The following is a 16,575-nucleotide window of genomic DNA, read 5'->3' as shown; positions in this document are numbered from 1 at the left end:
TATTATGTTATATTTCAGTATATGCTTAATATGTTCGTCTTACCCCCAGTTCCCCTAATTGACTTGCAAGTTCTTAAAAGACACTAATCTAAAAAATATGCTTTATATCGCCATCACCAGGGCTTCATTGGAAAGCTGAGAAAATTTCCTTTAATTAATAATCAACTAAATTTATCGTCACTATTGTTCATTTGGTGCCCCTTAATATTCTCTACAACTTGTTTTTTGACACTTTATCCCTACCGCTTTTCATTTCGCTGCAATTTAATAGTTAACACAGCATGACCTCATCACAAATGTAGTGGGTTCGAAATCGTTGTTTTTGCATATAAAACGAGAAGATAAAAATGATTTTGTTTCGAAACTAAAAGAGATAATTGAATGAAGTTAAAGGAAGAATTGTAGAACTTGTTGAGATGCATTAATTACATGATAATAATGGTGAAGTTTATTATTTACTATTATATAAATTAACGAAAATGCTAATAAAAACACTAACTTTAAATTAATTAACTTCTAAAAGAATACTAAATTCACTTAACTGAAAGGAATTAATACATTTTTCTCTGAAAATTTTTCCTGGCTTTCGAATAAAAAAGAAGGTACAGTAAATGCCATACTATTTTAATAAGAGCTAGTATTAGTGAATATGAGATAGAAATATCCATGTTCAATAACCCAAACACATGAAAACAAGACAAGAAAAGAGTATCATGTCAAAGACCAAATTATAAACTCTTCAAGACTAATAATTTGAATTATTAAAATGGTTATATTAACTATTAAGATTTTCGCGAGCTGAACGGGAAATCAATCAAAATTGTTAAATTTTAAATAAATTACTGTGAAAAGATCACTTAACCTCATTAGCTGAAGCATTTGAGGACATTTTTCAATGGAAAATTTTCTCACCTATCCAATGGATCTAAAAGATTTGAAATACAAAGAATATCTTTTGAGTTAGAGCTATTTTAAGACAACTAAGTTTTAAACACAAAAAGTTCAATAACTTAGTAACGGTTGAGATTTCATATATATATATATATATATATATATATATATATATATATATATATATATATATATATATATATATATATATATATATATATATATATATATATATATATATATATATATATATATATATATATATATATATATATATATATATATATATATATATATATATATATATATATATATATATATATATATATATATATATATATATATATATATATATATATATATATATATATATATATATATATATATATATATATCACTTAAAATGAATATACAGCAATGCAGAAAACAATGAAAATAAAGATAATTTAAACTTAAAAGAAACTTCCATTGTTGAACGAACCACACTGGATATGGTCATTAAACGTGACAGTTGGCCGAGTTATCAACGAAATAGTGTGACTAATGAACTTAATAAGTGCTCGCCCCTACCCTACTGCCGTTACAGGTATAACAGTATGTACATTCTGCTATAAAATTTCTATATAGACGAGGCTGAGGTGTGTAATACGAAACAATTAGAAAGACAGGTTATTGTGCGTTATGGAAAGGTGATATATTCTGTATTTACGATTCGATTGCATATTTTTTTAGGATACTGTATTTTATCATTGTAATACATTTGAAAAATATTAACCATAGTAATAATATAACTAATCTATTATTATTCAATGCTTTACTTATCCTAGAAGTTGTCTCTTTTTCTTTTCATCTGCTCTTCTATTTCTTGACAAATAATATACCACAGAACGAAATAATCAATTGTAAACGTGTTGAGTATACAAGAAAAGATACTTAACCCGCACGCAGCGAGTTTATTGGGTCCTTTAGTTTATCTTGTCAATTAAATAATTACTGTACATTCTGTTTCCTGACTGTATCCCTCATTTGTTCTTGTAATTTTCACATTATAATCTTAAAAATGCAATGCTTACTTAGAGTGGAGTTAAGTAATGTTGCAGTGCTACATTGCTAATTACATGGTATGTCGGGTTTTTGTTTAAACATCTGACAATACTATCGCTTGCCTTTATGTATTCATTTAAATAGAATTATAGGGTGGAACCAAATCGTACTAAGTTTGAAAATATTTGTTGATTCTTAATGATTGTTGGCTCTTGTTGAGTTTCTACAACACACAGATTTTTTTAAGACAACAAGAGATGAATTTATTTAAAAGCGAGAAATATCATTTTTCATTCCATGTCTAGTTGTTTCTGTTCCGTAGATAGTACATCCGCTATCTCATTTTTCGAGCCTAAGATTTTCTACTATTTCTGACAATATTCTAGAGTGAAATCCTAATTTGAGTAAGTAATAATAGTTGCGCCAAGTACACTAAATTGAAACTTTTGACACATGGTTTCAGCTTGTTTGATGGGAATTAATGGTGCAAAAGTTCAGTATTCAACCAATTAAATAGAATTTGAAAATCTGGGTTTTCTCACAGATGGAGCAATACTAATGAGATGTATCATTCCCGTAAATTCACAAGACTTGGTAATTGCCTTATTTTAAGAGTCAATTTAAGTGAATCAGCGTATCTGCCTAATCTAAATTGTTCTTTGAAAATCAAGATTATCAGGCCCTTGCAAAAGGTACTGTAGAAATGCTAAGAGTAAGAAAACATATGTTACGAAAATGGTTGCGTATATCCGTAATATTGTTTTTGGTTCCGCCGCTTCGAAAAAGCTTATTATTGATTTTTAAGTAGAATTTTGGCGCGTGCAGAGTAGAAATGCTTCCTATTGAATGACAGCACGAAAACCAATTCAGTAACCACTTAACAACTTATAAGAATCATGCCTTACCATCTCATTTATCCTTTATCACTATTTTGACCTCACATGTTCTCATGATTCATGCTATTTATGTTGGAATATCACATTTGTTTTTTTTATTGCTAGCAAAGACTGTGATAGAAATCATTCTCCAGCAGAAAATTAATAGAGTGTCATATCCCAATCAAATACTTTCGCTAATGTTGATGCATTATATTTACTATATCAATATCGAGAATGTAACAGAACAGGAAACGGGTGAATGTTTGTGCCAAGTGTGGGATGCCCCAAAAAATTGTGCTATCAACATTTTTCTATCGTGAATTGCATTACAAAATATCAATAGAAACTTAAAAAAAATTGACGTTGTATTTCATAGAGCACGTATCGATCGTGTAAACCATAGTGAATGGTACTTTTATTTGATGTTGGTTTTAAAGGACGTTTCGCTATTTTACTAATACTATTTTTGAATATGATATGGTTTACTTCCTTCAATAACTGATGGCATGGGATTTTGCTTCTGTTTACTCTCTACTAAAAAGATAAAATAATTCGTCCAACTCTTTTTTATTGCACGCGAGATGTCTCGTAAAAGTATCAGGCATTTGAAGAACTACCCAAGAAAAAATAGATTTTGATGAGAAAACGTGTTCCAGCCGGTCTAATATACTGCGAAAAAATCGTTTAAAAACCACTCAAAGCTCGTGCAAAAAAAGGCATTTGGAGGTTCGAACAGAAAATGGTAAAACTTGACAAAATATCGTCGCACTAGTTGTTGGAGTTATTTGAAGGGTTTTAAGCTGGATTTTTCCATAATGAATTTCATAACGTTTTCTCCTACTAACAGCTTTGTAGAAAAATGAATCTTCTCAACGTTCACCATAGATTAGCGATCAATTGGAATCTCCGATGCAGAAGACAGATGCTATTTACACAGTTTAAATGAACTAGTTGTCTCCACAATAAGAATTACTCTTCATGAAAAGGAACCAACAGCACACTGAAAATGCTCTGAATACGCTCATTATCCAACAGCAATGAGAGGCAGTCAGTATTTTCTTTTTAAAGATTTTCCAAGATTTCACAATTAAACCGCAGCAATGGTCAAAGTATATCGTATTAAAAGACGTAACAAATTTAACAGAAATAATTATAAAATGAAACCGAGCAAAACATTCCTACAATTAGCTTCGCAATAGCTGGCCCGCTCTTTTGCTAGCTTCTTCCAGTCGATTCCTATTGTCATCTCCCTATAAGAAAATAAAAGCAAAAATAAATAATGTTTCTATATAAATACCAAAATGTGTGTAACTTAAGGAAACCAAATTAAAAAAAAAAACAAATCATTCACATGTCCAAACAAAAGCCAAACACGAATGATATTGTGCGTTGCAGCTGAAATTGAGGGATTATATAAGTTGAGGTTGGTAAAAAAAATTTATTTTTTGTATCCTTTTATTTTAAAGTATACATTCTTCAGAATGTTTTCCAAATTTTTATAGAGATTTAAACAGAAGAACTAAAGTTTTAGCGTTTTTTAACTTCCTACCTTACGGGAGCCTGGCTTATACCACAGATCAACAGACATTACACTATGAGGGAATTCCTTCAAAAAATATCGATCCGGCAATTTACCAAGAACACTAGCTTATTCATTGTCCCAAACACTCATTTGCTGGTGGGTTACCCCTCAGGTTTGGGAACAGTTTTTCACTAATGGTCTATACCCCATAATCGCCATAATCGCAAATGTGGCCACAATCTAAACTACAAATATATTTAAAGTGACCGTTAAAGTTAGCGAAGCATTGTTTTCGAGTGTTATGTCTGTTGGTCTGTGCTTATACTTCAAACTTTAAACGTGATTATCTCATGTTTTTCCAAAAACGTCGTTGCGGTCGATTTCAAAATTTCTTTTGAATTGTTCGTAATTTATTTGCAGTATTCTTGAACAATTCCATTTTTTCGTCTAAATTTATCATATCAATGTTATGACTTTGTTAATATTTTTTTTCAAATGAAAAAAGTGCCCTTGTTGGAAAAAATCGCCTACGCTGCAATTTTGTAACGGAATCGTTCAAGGATACCGCAAGTTTCTATGCTCATGAAATTAGTTTGCTTTAATTTTTTTAATTGAGCTGATGGACTGCAATCATAGTCACGGTATGCAACTTTGAAAAAACGTATTTTGTCGGTAATTGTTATAACTTTGACAAGTACTGGTATTTTTTCATGTGCTAGAGCTAATTTGCCTTTACAAAAAATCAAACTTTTCCCTATTATCCCACACCTCAACATGTATAATCCCTTGAACATTGACGCGAAATTGCGTTCGTCAATTTACAATTGGCAAGATGGACGAAATTCGTCGATGCATATAGTTGAAGATAATTAATAGTAGTAGTTATGTTTTGCTAATGAAATGCCCATTATGCCAATTGATTATTTTGTACTGAACAGTTGTAGGTCCACAATATAATGTAGAGATGCACTAATTGTTTTCTTGTATTGCTAGTTATTAGTTATTCAGCCAGATGTGGAGAAATAGTTTATTCAGAAAATTTTGATAAACTGTTGGTTTATGTCACATTATCCACTGCTCTTAAATTCTTGGTTTTCGAGTCAAGTTTGGAAAGCAGTTTAAGTTGTTTCTAGTATAATTTTTCTTTTCTGTACTGTACATAGTTTGAATAACTTAAGAAGTCATAGCAATATATAGATAAACAAATGTAATTACAAGTGATAAGGATAGTATGTTACGTAAGCATCGCTTACAGTTATTTTCTTATTAGCACCTCTAAACTTTACTGCATTCTTCTGTACTATTGCCATTACAGTGATTTCACCGTTTTTGCTTTCTACAGTGATAATAAAATATCACATCAGTTTAAGACAATAATTTTAGATTTTTTTGAATTTTCGGTGGGAAGAAATTAAAATCAAACGTTGGGTCATTTTAAAACGGTTGTAACAATTCGTTAGTAAAAATTTCAATTTGACTGGAAAGAAACTACTTGTTTTTAGTTAGAAAAGTTGAATATTTTTGCTTTGCAAAAAAAAAATTACAATCGGTCGATCTCTGGCTAACAAATTCCAGTAAAAAAGTTAGAACAGCAACACACAAAAGGATCCTGTATTGCTTTGTTAATCTACATCTCTATCGCGCGAGCAGCCGTTTAAATTGTAAAAAAAACTGGCAACAATTTTTATTTAAGAGTCATCAACGAATTTCGTGATACAATAGTGCATCGTGAACGTACTCTCGTTTCAATAACTCAACTACTGACCAGCACCATCACCAATAACGATTTAACTTGTGAAATAAATCGCCGCTGGTTCTTGGTCCCCAACATTGTGGATTTTCTCAACCAATGGCATACCAGTTTTAAAACAAACTTATTTTCGAATCCTCCAAGTCCCCCATTTTCATATTAAGACAAATGTCAAAGTAAGCTAAGATGCCAAATTTCACACCATTTGGACAATTTTAGGCCCTGCCCATTTCCCTCGAAGTTTTTGATATGGATACTATGGGAAAATATGAGAAAAAATACATTTAATGTTATAACTTTTCAAGTAGTACTCAGAAAATTACAGTTTATACCTTTTTAAAGGAAATAACCTTAGTATTCAATTGAAAAAAATTCTGTTTTTCGACATATACGAGAAATTTGAGTTTTGGGACACATCATCTCCAACATTACCTATTTTCCATAACTTTCCTGCTCTATACTGCAAATCATGCGTATTTTGATGCTTTTCTGATGTGAAAAAACTCAGGAACCGAACGTAACATTTGCAAGCTTTGTCCGTATACGAGAAGTATGCGTTCTAGGGCATTTTGACATTCATATCAAAATTTGTCGTTTTCTCGTGCATATATCTCTATTTTTTCAACCAATTTTCATAAAATGTGGGAAATTCTAAGAAACAAAATAGAAATATATGCGTTACCGGTGATATTCAGAGACATCCAATTTTTTAACATTAAGTCTAGCACTATTTTTTTTATTATATACCCTAATATCCCAAATTCCCGTATTTTTTCAGGTATGAAGCTTTGATCAATAAGCACATTTTGCACATTCCTGAGAATTTTACACCTCCAACAAGCTACATTTTATGAAAATTGATTGGAGAAAAATAGAAATGTGTGTACAAGAGAAAGATAAAATTTTATATGAATGTCAAAAAGCCCTAGAACCCCAACTTCTAGTATTCGGAAAAAAATCGCAAAGGTTCTGTTTGATTTCTGAATTTTCCTAAAATCATAAAAACAGCAATATATGTATGATTTGCAGCTTAGAGCAGAAAAGTTTTTTAAAAAAGGGTGTTTTGTGGACAAATGTCCCAAAACTTAAATTTTCCGTATTTTTCGGGAATAGCCTTAACTGTCATTTTTCGAGTGCTACTGCAAAAGTAAAAGCATTTAACCCATTCATGCCCATGTTGTTTGTGGACAACAACGATTTTAAACAGCTATAACTTTTGATTGAGGCAAGATTTGCTCACAAAAACAAGTAAGGCTAATAAATGTGACTATTGTCTTTCATTTGAGTACTAACAGTGACAAGGATTAGCTCTAGAACTGAAGTTATTGCAGTTAGTCTGATTGCATTCCATAGGAGCAGTGCTGCCAGGGACAGTTTACGTTAACGACGAAAAAAGAATTTTTCATATATCTTCGTTTTGTTGCAATATTATTGAAAACTGACAAAACTTATCAATTTAGAGTGCCTTTGGCTACGTTTTCCACAAAAGTGGACTATTGTAAATATTCTAGGAGAATTGTATTGAGCATTGGAAGGTAAAAGCTTCTAGCACTGCGTGGGAAGCACATATCTTTATGAAAAATTGCTTTTCGTGTTTCTTGACCCCGCCTTTTTAAGGAAAAATAGTTTTAAAATCGTACATCCACTAGAAAAAACTTGGGCATGAAAGGGTTAATATATTTTTCCTCATATTTCCCCATATTGGCAATGTCAAAAACTTCACGCGAAGTGGGCGGGAGTCTAAATTTGACCAAATGATGTGAAATTGCGCATCTGAACTTATTTTGACATTTGACACAATATGAAAGGAGGGAGAGGGGACTTTGAGAATAAAAAAAATGGTTTGCCCCATTTCACATGCTTTTTCTGTAGAATTAATGCTATTTTCATCATTGTTGATTTCATTTCTGACTCATTGTAACAATCAATTTGACGCATAACGATCAGCAATGTTGAAAACTATAGTGAGATTTTAAAAGCAATCCTCATTACGCGTTAAATACTATGTTTATATATTCCTTAACTGTTTGGTATTGGAAGTTTTAAATATTATATTATTACTTCGATAATATGTTGTATATATCTTTAACAAGCGGATTTTTAATAGTTTATACAAGATTGTTGTGTTCACACACAGTTCATTTTAATATTCATATCAGTTTCCTACAGTATTTCGTAGGTGAGAATAATCGATAACATTGGTATAAATTAATAATTTCAAAAACTGAACAACTCTATACCATAACAATAGCTTCTGTTGTGCTAAACACAAAAATCAAATTTTAAACAAAATATCATTTAAATTTCAAACAGAATATCATTTTAACCTTAAACATAATATCATTTCAATTATATTTTAAATAGCTGATTTTTCTGTAAATGTTCTGCGAGCAATGTATTTTCAACATAGGTTCTTGTAAAATATTTTTATATATTGTACTTAATAACAATAATTCAATATAGTTGTTCTGTGCTGTGGTTTCGTACTTATATATGGTAGAGAGTACCCTTTCACCTTACTATTTCATACATTCGGAATACGCTAGCAATCATACATACAAACTTAGTAATAATATTAGCCCTTTTTTGCTATGTGGGACAGCTTATTTCAGGAGACTGTGAGCTCTTTCGTTTGCTGCTGCTATCCTGGTTGCGTTGGACTCGCCCTGCGGGATGAGGATGGTGTGCCGTAAAGTGTCAAAAACGTGCGTTAAACAAATTATTTTGTTCAATTGTTATATTCAGCGAGCCCAGTTCCGCAGAGGTCATTGTAGTGTTGCAGATCGTTTAGGAATTATATGTGAAGATTACTTTCATGGAATAACAATCTCGCACAAAAATATGTCAATGTTTCAAAATACCATGATCAGATTATTCATTTGAAAAGAGATTTTTTTTAACAGTTCTTTATTTTATGCAATAAATAATATAAACTGCGTTAGTCTATACACTTTCTTGCTTTTTGATTTGTTTTACACATGATGTTAATATTAGAACAAGAAATAAATGCATAAGCTTGGAACTTAAGATTGAAAATATGAACTAAACGCTGCCACTAATTACATATGTATAACAAATAAAAATGTACACATTTGAGATAACCTGCTTATTTGAGCAACGAATGCGCTTTCTCGTTTGCCACCTTTATCCTGTCCTCGTTGGATTCGCCCTAAATTGTTGAGAAAAGTATAATAACCATCACCACATGCAGAGTTAGAAGCAATTGATAAATATTTTAATCAGATTATTCGATTCAAACTTTAAAAGAGAAGGATATCCACATATAGAAGGAAATATCTTAACAAACTATAACAAACGTTCTAGCAACAGTAAAGCAATTTGGAGCGAAAATAGATATATAGCAGTGAATAGAACAAATATTTCCAAAATGTGCTGCGAAAAAAGCTGTGGTCCTCTAATATAACCTAGTAGCTACTAATAATAGTTTGGGGAATACGAGCAGTCATGAATTTCAAATATATTTTCCAAACAAACAAACCCAGTTGAAATGTAGAAACAATTCAGCCAGATATGTACCGAGAGAACAGTTTTGTTTTGAAATTGCTGTTGATTTTTAGGGGCTGTAATAGAGTTCAAATTGATAAGATTTCCATGTTGATAATCCATAAAATCCCAGGGTCAAAATTCGTGAAATATATGCTCGTCAGACATCAAGTCGATCAACTTCGTAGGACAATGATAAAGTGCGTGAGGCAGCCATGACACTCAACTTTTGAAAAAAAATTAACTTATTTCGAGATTAACAAAGGTTTCTGCACATTTTAGCATTGTGATGGATAGCTCGTATATGATGTTTTGAAAAGATGAGAAATCGTGCGTACGTGCAGAGTTTGTATCCGTTTTAGTATGTCAGGAGCGATAATAACATTCACTTTTTTTAACAAGCGCTTATCTAAAAAGAGGGATTCTATTCAGAGCCTAAAATTCTCAAACCAATTCAATGAACGACGAAATTCAGAGAATTCATTTTCGTCCTTTCCCTGCCTCTTTCGTCGCTAACTGCATGAAAAAATAAAACAATAAAGACGATGTCCCCTCCTCTCTCGATTCTATGAAAACGAGTAGCAGCAGCAGCGACTTTCGTTTTCCTATGACAATCCGAAGTTGCAATTTCGTTTTGATGCATGGTCAGTAATTTGCGATTTTCATTTATTAAATGAAATTAATGCAATGTGCATCTAATAATGCAACTAGAACATAGTTAAAATAAAAAATATGCACACCGATCAGGCTTCCGTCTTACAATACCATCATTAGCTCGCAAATCTACAGAATCGAGCATCGACAAATAAATATCATTGCTAGTGTATGTTCGTTTCCCCAACAGTAAGTTCAATATCGAATGTACCAATATCATTCTGAATCACAAAGCGAAAACGAGCGTGTGGAGAGAATAATGAAAACGCTCTGCTACATGCTTGCTTTGTCTTAGCCTGTTGTCTCATTTTCGATTTCGCAAAGTGCTAGTGGTATGGAAAGAAGCTTCGTTCTTTCGTCAGTTTCGCCTGATTTTGGCAAATGAAAAAAACATTTTCCGACTCTGATTCTATTTATGAGAAAGCGGCCGACTATAAACTACGACCATCGCCGATTCGAACAAAACTTTGCAGATGTTTTCGGTTTATGAATCTCAATATTCTCCCTTGGCAATTACAACATTTCAATACAAAAACAGTTTTTCACAAGGGCGTAAAAGTTTTGGCATGCACAATTTCTAAAAAAATATTTGTTCGATTACCTATTTGTACAGCAAATCTATCCGAGAATAAGTTGAAGGAAATAAAAAGTTCAGCACAAAAAAATATACATTGACAAAAAATTCAAAAAAATTTATGCAAAAAAATATAGGGGAACCCAGGACTATTAAGACCGTGGGGGTAATTCAGACCCCCTCGATTTCTCAGAAAATCGTAAGACTTTCTGACTGTCGTACATATTCAAGAAACCGCTATTTTAAAACGATCATTTTGACTGCTGAATCTAATGCTTCAGTTTTTTTAGAAAGGAGATACAACGTGTTTCATTTTTTTGCCATCCTCAAAACAAAAATCCTATTTTATGGAATGATTTTCGTTTGGGTGCAAACACAGATATTTTCAATACGCTCACCACTTTTGTGCGAAATAAGCGTACGGAGCTATTCGGACTTCCTATTCCATCAACCACCGTACAATCGTGTGCTTAACCGGCTTGCGGTTAAGCACACGATTGTATACGCAACAGTAACGAAAAGACACGATGCGCCAATCAACAGCTCTGTCTAACAAGATTAAGTTTTTGTAACGCAATTTTTTTTATTCTTAAGGAGTTTCTCCGATAAATATTTCTTAGGTAAACATAATTCCATTGTAAAAAAATACAAAATGATGGTCTGATTTGCCCCGTAGTGAGATCCAAATTACCCCTACAGTGTAAAAGAATGGAAAAAACATAGTTTTGCAAATCGGCGCCTAGCGCTGCCGTGGACTAGTGCAAATGAACTTGTATGGCACCAAAATGTAGTTGAGGTTTCAAACTAACCCTTGACCGTAAAATTATTTCACATCTATCCACCTGAAAGAGCGATTTTCTTAGGTAGGTCCAAATAGCCCCGGGTTTTTTTATTGGAGCCGAACCACTGCGACCAGTATTTAGATTGTGGAAGTAGCCCCAGGGTTCCCCAATGGTAAAAAAATTAAACTACAATAAAACCCATGTCTTCAATTTTTTTATTTTTTGTCATGAAAAGCCTCGAGAGAAAGGAAACATTTCTAACGTAATTGCACCATGGAGAAACTATCAACAAAGAAGTTTTTCTAACGTAATTTAAAAAAAAATGAAATTGCATACCAACTGACAATCATATTGTATAATATTTTTAATAAATGCATAAATGTCATTTGAAATCAAAATGCTTTCAACTAAAATCTAAAATTATTCCCTTTTTATAAGTTATTCACGTTTCTAAATCAGCAACTGTCAACAATCAAATGTTGAACGTTTTACACAAGAAAAAGATTTTTAGTGCATTTGCATCATAGAGATGTTAGATGTTGTTTATTATAGAGGATTTAACCCTAAGGGTCATTCTCCTCCGTTGAATAGAATATAAAATATAATACATTTGACCTAATTTTAAATCACTCATTGGCATTGACATTCTTTTAATTTATATACTGTCGAATAGATGTGCTTCCTTCAAAAAACAGATTAAGGTTGTTTCTCGGACTTCGTGGTTACTCAACATCTCTCGTATGGACCCGGGAAGGCCGTATGTTCTTCGAAGTTCGTCGTAGATGGGGCAGGTGATTAGGATGTGGTCTATCGTCAGGCGGACCGACTCACATTCTGGGGGATCGGCTGTTTCGGTGTAATGTCGGTGCGTGATACGAGAATGACCATCGCGTAGCCTGCTCAATACCTGTTGTTCTCTTCGGTTTTTCCGGTCATTCCATTTTGCAGTTGTGCCTTTTATTTTCCGTGTAAATAGCTGACGGCATCGCAGCCATTTAGTTTGCCAAGTATCCCAGATAGTTCTGTCGATAAAGTTACGGACGTCTGGTCTAGAGATGGGCGGGTACGGGTATTTTTATCCGATACCCGACCCTAACCCGTACCCGTAGGAACCGGGGCGGGTTCAGGTTTTGTTATCACCGGGTACGGGTCGGGTCGGGTATATTAAAAAATAATTATTCCGGGTACGGGTCGGGTACGGTTTTTTTCGAAAAATTGTGCACTTACCCGTTCTTGAATGTTTGGATGACCTTTTCCTTCAAATAAAAAAATGATAACTTATCCCCGTAGAAAAATATTAAAACAAACATAATTTTCCAGGAGCGTGTATCGAGTGAACGGAACTATCCGGGAGATTTTGAACTGGAAGTTCATCATTTAGAATATTTCGTTTGAAAAATTTTGCTGTTCAATAAAACAGGGAAACATTTATCGCTTTTTGTGAAGTTTCTCGAGCATTTTTGAAGTATTAATGTTGTAAATTTCCTTCATTCCACTATTCAAAAAGAAAAACAAGTACATGAGAAAGATATGTAGTGTATGACTTCTATCGATCTGTTCAAGGAAAATAGTCTAAATTAACCACCAAACATCAAAAATTGTAGATTTTTTATGATTTCATTGGCAAAAATGTTTAGGGTTACTACAAAAGTTTATTTAAGAAGCAATGTTCACATGTATATGCTTACACGAGATTATTCCAATTGATCCAAAATATGCTGATAAATTGTACATTTCTCAATTGCAAGATAACTCGCTAAATGTTTGGAATAAAATTGATGTTTGTTTAGATTTTTGGGAGAATTAATCTCATCGCACATTTACTAAAAGAGGTCTCATATAAGCACAAATATACCCCGATTTTACGGAAAGGTAGTATTGGAAAAAATGGCCTCACATCACGGATGTTATGAGACACTAAGTAAACATAGGAACTATGTAATTTTCACCCAATCACACTTTCGGTCGAAAATAATCTTTTTCACTAGAACGTTTTCGTATGTGTTGTATTGAATATTCCGGAAAGCCATACACAACGTCACAAAAAGCCTGCTCCGGCAACGTTCAAAAACTATGTTGAAAAAACCTTTTTCAAATCGTCTATTGCAGTAATTCTCAACCTGCGGTCCGCGGACCCCTAGGGGTTCGTGAAGTCGTTGCTAGTGGGTCCGCGAAGAAAAATATATTCTCCGAGTGCAGATTGAAATTTCAAGTATTTCTCCTAAAAAACTGAAAACAACATATTGATAGCATACAAAATCGATGTTTATCCGCGAGGGTCCGCAGCGACCCAGGGTGATTTATAAGGGGTTCGTGGTACGAAAAAGATTGAAAACCGCTGGTCTATTGGCTCGACGCACAAGCTCAACCTTCTGGTATTCACGTGAATAGCTCCCAAAATGAGCAGCCGCTGATGCTCAAACGTGATTTTGCTGGAGATTTTAAGGGTGTTGTACTAGATACAATGATGCGAGTTTAAAAAAAAAACAAAGTTTAACAAAGTCGTGGATGTTTTCAATATATTTGTAAAAAAAGATAATGAAAGCGAAATCATTCTCAACACGTGCTCATCGAATCCTGCGCACGCAATTAACCAGTGCGGACTGCGATTCTTTTCCTTGCTGGCGGGGCGTTTTCAGCATCCCTGATAATATCTGAGGTTCGTTTGGCCTAACCCTTCGAATACCTTTGTCGACCAAAACATGTCATCAATACATCATTGAATGTGAAATGATTCCGAGAATTAATGGCTGAAATATTTTATATAAAGGCTACTCTTAGGCTTTAAATTTATGTAAAGAGTTTCTCTGTCACATAAGATTTTAAAAGACTTTTTTCTGAATTGTTACTAAAAATGAATAATTTACAATAAATTACTTTTTTTGACTTTGGTCGCTTAACCCCTTAAGTTGTTGATATTTAATCCGAACATGTTATACATTTTTGTTATTGGCACATCAAAACCTTTCGAATGGTGGGTCGATTATGTTGATTGAAAGTTTTATTCCTAAGACTACAAAAAGTTCCAAAAACACGTTTTTCAAAAAGCTCAAAAACGATTCTACGAAAAAGAAAATGGATATGATTTTCGCGTTCAGCGACCCAAAATTGACATTGAAAATACCTTTTTTCTTAACTTACTGCAATTACCAGAAAATTGGTAAACTAGTGTAATAGAAGAGCCCGGGCCTGTTTGCGGAAGGCATAAGTTGGCAGAGTTCCTTTGGCTTCGTTTCTATTAGACATCTCTCGTTTTTTACCACAAATTATGTAAAATAAGTTTTCATATGTTGCAATTCATTTTATTTTGTAAAAATCATGGGTGACAGTTTTCAAACGTAATAAACGAATTTCCTTAATGTTGTGGAATTTGTGTTATTTCCGGTGAGTTTTATTCTATTACGTGAATGATAATATTTTTCAATAATGCACAATCTACTTAAATAAAAGAGATAAAAAATGAAAATTCCGCCAACTAGCACCGGGCTTCCCTACTCTTTCGAATCAAATAGGTTAAATTTATTTATTGAAAATCGGGTTCGGGTCGGACACGGTTTTTAATTTATTTTAATTTGGATGCGGGTCGGATTTGGGTCGGGTTCGGGTCGGGTTCGGGTTCGGATTTTTTTACCGGCCCGGGTACGGGTCGGGTTCGGGTTTTATATTTTTATAAAATCCGGGTACGGGTCGGGTACGGGTAAGCTTACAAAAATAATATTCGGGTTCGGGTCGGGTCCGGGTACGAAAAAATCCATACCCGCCCATCTCTAGTCTGGTCCGGGAATGTCTTTAACCCATCTAAGTCCGTTTCTTCCCAGACTGGCGAGACGGTCGGCCTCCTCATTTCCGGGGATTCCACTGTGTGCCGGAATCCAGCAGAATGTGATGTTACGATACAATTCCAGAGACTGTATCCAAGGGTGCTTCTTTTTTCCACTTTCAAGAGCGGCGAGGGCACTGGCGGAATCAGTGAAGATAACTGTTTGGTTGTCTGGGGGAGTCATACTAGCCCCCAAGTTTAGAGCAGCTGCTTCGGCAGAAAATATGGAGCACAGGTTCGGAAGTTGGCGGAATCGAATCTCCGATGGGGTAGTTACTCCTACACCTACTCCACTAGTCGCTCGAGATCCATCTGTATATATATATGTATATAATCCTTGTACGAACTCTCTATGTGTTCTCTAAAAATTGCCTGCACTCTTTTTGGGTTATCACCTGCCCTGCATGCTTTTTTGATTTCCCAGTCGACTTTTGGTATTTTCTCATTCCACATACTGTCTATTACGCAGTGCAAAGATTCCGCGACAGGAAGATGTCTTCCGGTGTTTTTTTGAAAAATATTGTTGGCCAGATCTTGGGTCGAGTTTGAATTGTTTATGGTGCTTTCAAGGAAGCTTGTCAGTCGTTTACTGGCAGTCCTTGCAACCACGGCATCGAATGGTAGAATCCCAGATTCAGCACAAGCGGATAGAATCGGAGAGCTAGGAAGTCAACCGGCGGTATTCCGCGTAATATCGTTGTAGACAGTAGCTAGGGTCTGCACTAACGATGGACTTGCACGACAGGTTAACTCGATTCCGTACAAAAGCTTACTAGTAACGATACTGTTTCCAACTTTTAGGATTGTTCGGCGGTTGCTGGTTTGGTGACGGCTACTGATAGCTCGGACGAGCCGGCGTCTACCCTGCGTCTTTTCTTCAATCCGTCGGAAGTGTGGAACGAAGGACATCCTCCGGTCTAGTGTTATTCCCAGGATCTTTGGTTCCTTTCTGTATGGAATCTCTATATCATTTACAATAACTGGGCGGATCCACGGATGATGCCTTTCGTTGCATATGTGGGAAACGCAACATTTTTCAGTAGCCATGCTGAACCCGACTGATTCAGCCCATTTAGCGACGTGTCGAACTGCACTTTGCATTCGTATTCGTACTCGGGTTGGCGTCGCTCCTGTAACTAAAAGGACTATGTCATCT

General features: G+C 34.2%; 1 protein-coding gene across 8 annotated transcripts in view; it reads right to left on the bottom strand.

Moving 5' to 3' along the window:
• Nucleotides 1–1,612: 1,612 nt before the first annotated feature.
• LOC131677965 (synaptosomal-associated protein 25) overlaps nucleotides 1,613–16,575 on the bottom strand; it is a 202,616-nt gene continuing 187,653 nt past the window's right edge. For 3 of the 8 annotated variants that reach the window (XM_058958068.1, XM_058958069.1, XM_058958076.1), the window contains one exon: nucleotides 1,613–4,063. In XM_058958068.1, the coding sequence (XP_058814051.1) occupies nucleotides 3,998–4,063 (66 nt within the window). In that variant the 3' untranslated portion in view covers nucleotides 1,613–3,997. Of the gene's footprint in view, nucleotides 8,752–9,187; nucleotides 9,255–16,575 lie in introns of all 8 variants that reach the window. The other 5 variants (XM_058958071.1, XM_058958073.1, XM_058958072.1 and 2 more) reach the window with 3 other exon arrangements.

The sequence above is a fragment of the Topomyia yanbarensis genome, chromosome 1 (genome assembly GCF_030247195.1).
Source record: "Topomyia yanbarensis strain Yona2022 chromosome 1, ASM3024719v1, whole genome shotgun sequence".
In the NCBI taxonomy this organism is placed as follows: domain Eukaryota; kingdom Metazoa; phylum Arthropoda; class Insecta; order Diptera; family Culicidae; genus Topomyia; species Topomyia yanbarensis.
This window is presented reverse-complemented; position numbering and strand designations above follow the sequence as displayed.